The sequence below is a fragment of the Lupinus angustifolius genome, unplaced genomic scaffold (genome assembly GCF_001865875.1).
Source record: "Lupinus angustifolius cultivar Tanjil unplaced genomic scaffold, LupAngTanjil_v1.0 Scaffold_154_17, whole genome shotgun sequence".
NCBI lineage: Eukaryota > Viridiplantae > Streptophyta > Magnoliopsida > Fabales > Fabaceae > Lupinus > Lupinus angustifolius.
In genome coordinates this window covers 3,527-12,246 of record NW_017726022.1, presented here as the reverse complement: position 1 = coordinate 12,246, position 8,720 = coordinate 3,527, and the positions used below count along the sequence as shown (strand labels likewise).

Sequence of the window (8,720 nt, the reverse complement as noted above, 5' to 3'; positions counted from 1 at the left end):
GTGGTACACTATGTATGGAAGTGTAAACTCTGAAGAATGGCATTACTATAATCTCTCTCCAAGTCAGAATTCAAGATAAGAAGGAATCTTCCCGAAATCATCCAAAGTAAGCATAAAACGTGGTGTCATATAGGACAAAGTGTGATGAGTTGTAAAATAAAATAAAATGTAATGTCAGATATATTATCATATAAGATAAGGTGTGATGAGTTGTAAGCTAGGGAATGGTGTGGTGTGATATTGTAAGATAAGGTTTGGTGAGTTGTAAGATTCTTGTGATAGAGATAGGGGTCTGCTTCCTTCTATAAATAGGAATGCTTAGACCACATTGTACCCAGAACAATAATGAAATAAAACTTGTGTTTTTCATCTCCATGTCTTCCTTCTAAGCTTTCTATCTTTCTGAAAGCGAAAGCTATGATGTTTATACCATAACCCTCTACAGAGATGTTAGTATGCTCTGCACTTGCCTCTATGAGGATCTTGTGCATCAGAAAAGACATCTGACTTTAGATCCATGCTACGGTCCTGCCTATTGTGGTAACATGCTATATAAGAGTAGCCGAACCTTGAGACAAATAGAAGCCAACGGTTGGCTCACCGAAGTCTCGGTTGGTGAACCTTATAGGTGTGTTATCATGATAGGAGGCTCCCGGCCAGTGTGGTATCAGAGCCACCTCAGAAAAACAGGGGGTACATATGGTATGAATGAGGTTCGGCCAATTGTATCTATGTCTCCGAGAGCATTGAGAGACTACCACTATGTATTTTTAGAGAATAAGTATTTGTATTTAATATTCTTCTTCTTGTTACATTAAGTTTATATAAAATAAATATATAGTATTTTATCTGAACTTATTTTCATTGGCTCAAACACATAATTTAAGAATATGAATCATTGCATAACAATAATATTTAATGGGTTTTAGCCCAGCTTTGTAAAAAATATATAAATTTTATAAACTCTTATGATTTGACTTATATCATCTTGTCACTATTGCCTTGCTTTCAATTGGGGGATTCATTAAAAAAAGCAACTTCATTTTTCTTTTCTTTTCCCAAAGTAAGGGTTATAATTTGAAAAAAAACTACCTTCTCTTTTTATATTTTTTTAATTGTCGTTTTTTAGCATAAGAAAGCAACACAAAATTTGGGGATGGGCTTGATATTTGCAATTTTGCAAATGTCATTCACTGGATATGATTAATTACATAGTTCATACAAATTCTCTTATACCACCAGAAAGTAAGTAAAATATCACTGTAAGATAAATTTTACTTTTTGTATGGTGTAGGAGTATTTACAGAAGAAAATATCATTTTTATTAAAAAAAATGTATGCCAAAAAGCTTAGGCAGACTTTAATGACTATTGCAACTTGTATGATATAAAAAGAGGGAAAATTAAATACAGTATACACATTTTTGGGATTCAAGCCATTTTATATTTTTGAACCCGATACCTTAAAATCAACCATGCTCATTGATAAAAGAAAAAAAAAAGTACTAAAACCACAGTCATTAATAAAAAAACTTAAACAATTATTTAATTGCTAAATTAAGCACTTATTTAGGAATGGTTAAATAGAGCTTTTTATAATATTCTCTTAGAATCTTATTGAAATAAAAATAAAAAAAACCTATAGATGATTAGTTTATTTTATTAGATATATTTGAATTGATAAATAATAATCTTATCTAGGATTTAGTTTTTCCCCTTATGATAATCTAGGATTTAGTTAGTTTCATTTTATTTGAGTTTATCTTTAGTTTAAGTTTATCTTGTTAGTTATTATTTGAGTTTATCATCTTATTATTTGTAACAAATTTTGTCCATACAATAAATTAATTGGACCCACTCATATTTGAGTTTGACCAATATTTATCATACTAAACTTTCTACATGGTACTAGAGCGATTTCATCCTCCGTGACCTATTCGGTCACCATTTCACTACCGAGATGCCAAAAATTTGGAACTTCAAGTAGTCATCTCCCTTTGTTGTGCCACTTTGTGTCAGTTTTCATTCATTTTATTTCTTCAGTCATCCAAATAAACAAATACTAACATGCTCCAATACAAAAATATATTTCTTCGTTTTATATTTATTGGTTTCTCCTCCCACATATGATCATTTCAATGATATCTTATCTCCAAATGATGAATTATATGATAATCTTCACACTAATGATCATTTTGGTAATGCTTTTTTTTATTTCTCCAATTGGTGATTATACCACTGAGTTCTCTTCTCACCGACGTTCATTCCAGTTATGCATTTTCTCCCATTGACAAATTATGTTAATGGTGGTTTTTTCCTATCAACGATAATTCCGATCGTGATTATACCACCGAGTTCTCTTCCCACCGACAAGAACATTTCAGTGGTGTTTTTTTCTTCCCATCGGCGAATTATGTTAGAGGTGATTTCTTTTCCAACTAGCGGTCACAACATTTTTCAACAATTTTCATGTGGAGCCCATATATTTATTTGGTTATTTTCATTTTTAAAGAATTATTTCTAACAAGCTTAAAACTTATTAAGCTTTAGCTTGAAGGGATGTATTAAATATATTTGGATTGATAAAAAATAATTTTATTTAGGATTTAGTTAGTTTAATTTTATTTGAGTTTATCTTTAGTTTAAGTTTATCTTATTAGTTATTATTTAAGTTTATTATCTTATCGTTTATAACAATTTTTGTATATATAATAAATTAGATACACTCACTCATATTTCAGTTTAAATAGTCTTTCCATATTAAACTTTCATGCATATTTGAAGTAAACTCATTGTTAAGTTTTCCAAAGGTGATCATATAATAATGAACAAAATCAATCATTAATCTTTATATGCTTATCTGGTAACTTATTAAACAATCAAATTATATTAAAGTGCAATTCTCTTATTTTTCATGTACTTGCATAAAGAAAATAAAAGTAATGTGAATGACCTTTTATAATAACAACTTTTGTTACTCTGCTTGGTGTCTGGAAAAGAAAAAGTGGCCAGAATGAAATTTAAAGGGGATTCAATATATGCACCTTGAGTCATTAGAATCATATGCTGAATTTCTTTAGCATCTTGTTCCAGTAGAATTGAAAGGAAGTGGATAAAGAAAAAGCTCTTGTCCCCCTTATACATATAAAATAATACAGGCACAAAATAAAATACTAGAAATAAAAATTTGAGTAATTACTTTTTTCGTTCCCTCATATTTTTCGACCTTGCTAGATTGGTCCCAAAATGGTCCTATAAAATTTTAAACATGAGTCAAATTATTCATTTTTCGGGTCAAATTAGTCTCTATCAACTGCTATTGTAAAACATGCTATAAAGGACTAGTTTGACCTACATTTGAAATTTTTTGGGACTATTTTGGATTTCTCACTTGTTGAGGAATCAAATTGATAAGGTCAAAAAACATGAGGGAGTGAAATGAATATTTCCTCTAAAAAAATTACATGAAAATTACTGTGTTCATATGGCTCTAGGAGGTTTTTCCAGCAGAGCAGATAGATAAAATTCATCCTTTGACTTCGGAGAAATAGCCCATTTATGCTTCTTGTACCTAAGTTGAAGAAACATGTACATATAATCATCCATGTCCTTTCTGTTACAGAAAAAATTGTCTATCCATAACAACCCTCCTGGCCTTAAAATTCTATCCCAATCATATAATATAAAGTCCAATAACAACATATCTATCCACCCATCCATGAAACCGTTGGTATGAATCAAATCCATAGTGTTATCAAAGAATGGTAACCTTTGATTTAATGACACGTATAAAGGTACCAAACCCCTTAGAGCTATAATCTCATTGAAAGGAGCCCCAAGATTTATAGCAGTTGAAACAATTGTCACATTATGTTCCCTCATTCTAGCAGCAAATGTTCCAGTCCCTATGCTATAGTCTAGTCCTACCCTTATCTCCCCTGGCTTAGTTTCCAAAACATCTAAAATCAAAAAGTCTGTAGAAACTGAACTATTAGAAACCCATTTCAGCTTTTCCTTTTCCATTTCAAAACAACTAGAACATTTTGAATAGCCCCTTTTTGGGTTCTTGCTTGATAAACACTCAAAATTTCTGCATTGATAATTCCCCCACCTCACATTTCTATGATCTGGTAATCTCCATAGTGACTCATTGATAGGGTAAGGTCTTTGGTAAACCATTGAGGCTCTTGTCAAACACCTTCTTCTAGGCAATGGATCACATCCATTAAGCATAAGTTTCTGTGCTAAATTCCAATCATCATCACAATAAGAACCAATGTCATAATCCATGTACTCTTCTAGTTCTTTCTTGTACATTACACATGCATGACCAATTGTGTTATAAACCTTATTTGTCCCATATAGATTAATCTTACCAACTCTATTCTCCTTTGGGGTTATATACTTTCTAATCTCTTCTGTGATGAAAAAATTAATTAAAGGATCATCCTTCTCTGTGTTGTTCCTTCCTTCGATCTTTGGAACCCGAATATGTCTCAGAGCAACATTAACACTATGAATTGGCCTAACTATTTCATCCTCTAAAAACTTCTTGTCCAAGATACCCTTGTTTTTCTCCATTTCTTGCACCTTTGACTCAAGCTTGCCCTGCAAAGTTTCCAAACTTTCCAATACTTCTCCGATTCGATCGGACAGCACCTTGGCATCAAAATCTCCGTAAACATCCTTTACAGTGTAGAAATGTTGGCATATATCTTCATTAGGGAGCAATAACCCAGCAGAGTAAAATTTAGTTAGACTTAAAATGCTTACTAATATGACCAAGCCTCCCAAAATAATCTGCAGCCAACCCATTATTTTTGCCACCTTGCATCTGGGAATGCATGACCTTCCCATACTGGACACTCTTCTAAAGATGTGAAACTATAGGGGGAACAAATTAAGGGAAATAAATACAAATGTAGATTAAAATCATGAAAATAAAGTATTTTAGGAGATAAGTTATTTCCTTCAACCATTCAAATCATGACATGTATACCATTTTTTTAGTTTTTAGAAATATTTTTATAAAAAATGATTAAATAGGACACATGTCATGATTTTAATAGTTGAAGGAGATAATTTATCTCCTGGTACGAGATATACTCTATTAGTTAAAATCATACCATAAATGAAACACAAGCAATTGCTCTAGCTAAAAGAGAGGAAAGTGCAAACCTTGATTTTTTTTTATGCTTTATTAGCCTATGCTATGAGTTTATCAGAGAGGGTTGTTCCTTTCTCCATATGATGGTTAGTGTCCAAATTTTTTGTTGTTGAATGACTGCAATTGGCTATAGTTTACACACTTAGCCACATATTTACAATTGAAATGAAGAAAGGAAGAGGTACCCCATTATGATTCATGAACTTGATACATATATTATGCAATACTCAAAGTGAGCAGGACTATATACTATGAACTGTAAAAGCACATGATTCTAGAGAAAATCTATGCAAGGAAAATAATTGATATCGATCCAATCTAGCTTTATCTGTGGGCATTCTTAAACTGTAAGTAATATTCCACATGAAAATTGTACAGCCAGAAACTATAAGAACATTTAAGTAGAAAGCAATAAAGAATTGTTCATGACTTGTGTTATACAAATTCTTAGTTAAGTTTACGAAGTAGATCTGTTTCCATCACAAAAAGAAGATTGTTACTCCATAAAGCTGCGGACTGGTCCAGTTATTAGGCCTAAAATCTTTGCCCCTAACTGTAAACTTGGACCGGCCCATTTGAGGACCTGTCCCGCATTACTGATCCAACACCCACTAGAGGCCACGTGAATAAAAGAGTACATCTTCTGTTTCACAAATGGTATCATTCCACGTGCGACTTGCAGTTATGCTGTAAACGTGTAATTGATTAAAAAATATTTAATTATTAAAATTTTAATTTAAATATTTTTTCAATTAATCATATTACGTGACACAAATGTGTGAGAAGGGCGGAAGGGGAATTTATTGCTAGTGATGCAAATCCAAAGGACATATGATTTATATTAAAATAAAGAGTAAATTACATTAACATTTTATGAGTTTTAGTCAAATTACATAAATTATCCCTCATTTTTTGTACTTATGCAAACCAATCACAACGTGTATAAATACATCAAAGTGTCAAATTGACTATCCTGAAAGAGATATAAATATAATCTTAAAAAAAAGGTAATAAGTGTATTTAAGTTAAAAATATGATATATGGTAGAGACAAGTCCAAATAGTATAAGAATCAATATCTCTTCATTATTTTTTGTTCTTTACAAATAGTATAATAGTGATTTAAACATCTCTTTCTAATTATTGGTGCATATTATATTGTACCCAAAATAATGAAGAGATAATGTCTTATGCTATTTTGACTTGTATATACAATATCTCATATTTTGTATAACTTAATTATATTTATTGTTATTTTTTAATTACACCATATTCTTCGCGGAGATAATCAATGTAATATTTGTATACAAATTAAGAGTAATTTGTGTAAGTACAAAAAAAAGATTATGATTTATATAATTTCAATAAACTTATAGCATGTGGGTGTAATTTACTCTAAAATAAAATACATAATCATATGACTTATTTGAAACAAATTTAACACATTATAAAAAAATGTAATCTATGTATTTTTAGTGTAAAAGTTTATACACAGTCAATGTATCATCTACTATTTTTTGTATTACTTTTTTTATGTCAATAATGATTAAATATAAATGATGAACGATATTATAGTGCGTAAAAAACTCTTATACTATTAGTACATATATCGTTTTCTCTATAAAAAAACATTCAATATATATTGATCCACATCTTATATGAGGAAATTATACTAACACAACCATGTTATTATTACAAAAGTTACACTAATATTCCTTTTGTATGAGTTTACAAAAGTTACACTAATATTCCTTTTCCATGAGTTTAATTTAATGAATGTCAATGCCACCTTTTTAGGGTAATATGTATAACCAAACCTAAAGATTTGTTGGATTAATTTTTTTGAAATAAAAAAATATTTATGTGGATTTAAGTTAAATCACACCGGATATGTTAATATAATTAAATTCTACGAGGCTAAATTAATGTTATGAAACCCGAGTCGAACATCAAACCAAAAGATTTTTCATATTAGGTTAACCGATTTAAACAGTTAAATCGTCCAATCGGACCAAATGATTTAATATATAATTAATAATTTTTATATGTAAAATATATAATTATATAAATTAATAATTAGATATAATTATATTGAACTAACATTTCTCCATCTTTTCTTGGACCAAAGTAAAATAAAACGTTAGAGCAACATTCCATTTTTTTTAAATTTTAAGTGAACCGTCCGGTTCCCTTCCCCGATTATTACGATTTAACCGAGTTTAGCACGATCAGACTGAATTTTTCCGGTTCAAAGCGGTCCAACCACTCATTTGATTAAGATTATAAATCAAAATTATTTTCAAGTCCGGTCAGTGATCGGACCGGTCGAATCGTTTGGTCCGGTTCTCACAACACTGTGCTAAACTTAATTATAGTTGAAAGATTATAGTTTATAGTTATGAAATATATGAAAACAGTTAGGTTGTACTTGAATGCTTATAGATGTTTAGTTTTTTTTGTATGCATACACCAAGGGTATCTCTATCCTACAGTCCAATAATAATTCATTTTGAAACGTAGAAATCACTAAAATGAATTTTGTCTATACCAACAATACTTTTTCCATACATACCATAATGTTCAAACAATTAACATCTGCTTAATGAAGTCAATCATTTATGAGATATGTTGGGTCTTGTTGGTTATAAGTGCGTCGAGAGGTGATTAAATTAGAGTTTTTTTTACAAATGAGTATTGCAACTAGTTCATATTTGTTGAAAGATTTACAAATATTTTTAATATTATATTGATGCAATATTAATATATAACTTTAAAAATGTTATTATCCAAGAACTATTAGCATCTCCTACATCAAAATCAAAAGTTATCTATATCAAAGTTAGGATTATTTTGTATTAGTTGGTTTTATTTTTTGTTTTGTTTTACTTTTCATTAATCCAGGTTAGTTTAGTGAGTTACAATTATTCTATTTTAGGCAATTCTGTTTTTAACTTGCTGTATAAATAGTTCATAGGGCTTTCAATCATCAAATTACAAAACTTATGTATAATTTCTTCTTCATTCAATAATAATTCTAAGAGGTATTTTTCCTTTGTTCCTTTGTCTTGATCCATTCTTGCATTTCATTTCTTCATCTTCTTTATACATCATTCATGGCTTCGTTGATCTTTGTTATGGTATCAGAGCACCATCCATGAAGGTGTCTCTGCTGCGCATCCATAATGATCCTTTCACTCCCTTGATCTTTCCATCTTTTACTTCTTTCTGCTCTTTCTTGAATCTGTACATTTTTTGGTACAAATTCTTATTACCCTCACTACATGATTCAATGGAGAATCGTATTATCAACCTAAATCCCATTCTTGATCCCTTGGGACCCTATTTCATACACTCCAACGAAAATTCTAGTTCCACCTTAGTGTCAACTATTCTAAATGGGGACAACTACCACCCATGGTCACGAGCCATAACCATGGCATTGGAAACCAAGAACAAGTTGGATTTCATAGATGGAACTTTGCCCAGACCACCTAATCACGACCCTTCTTTCACTGCTTGGAAGAGATGTAATAACTTGGTTGTTTCATGGCTTAC

The 8,720-nt window shown here is 30.5% G+C and overlaps 1 protein-coding gene across 1 annotated transcript; it reads right to left on the bottom strand.

The window, feature by feature from the left end:
- Positions 1 to 3,310: 3,310 nt before the first annotated feature.
- On the bottom strand, positions 3,311 to 5,265 carry LOC109340276. The gene is made up of 2 exons (XM_019577925.1): positions 5,178 to 5,265; positions 3,311 to 4,883 (listed from the first exon to the last, which is right to left on the bottom strand). Exon 2 carries the CDS (start codon positions 4,854 to 4,856, stop codon positions 3,480 to 3,482), a length of 1,377 nt encoding a protein of 458 aa, XP_019433470.1. The 5' UTR covers positions 4,857 to 4,883; positions 5,178 to 5,265; the 3' UTR covers positions 3,311 to 3,479.
- Between the last annotated feature and the right edge of the window lie 3,455 nt (positions 5,266 to 8,720).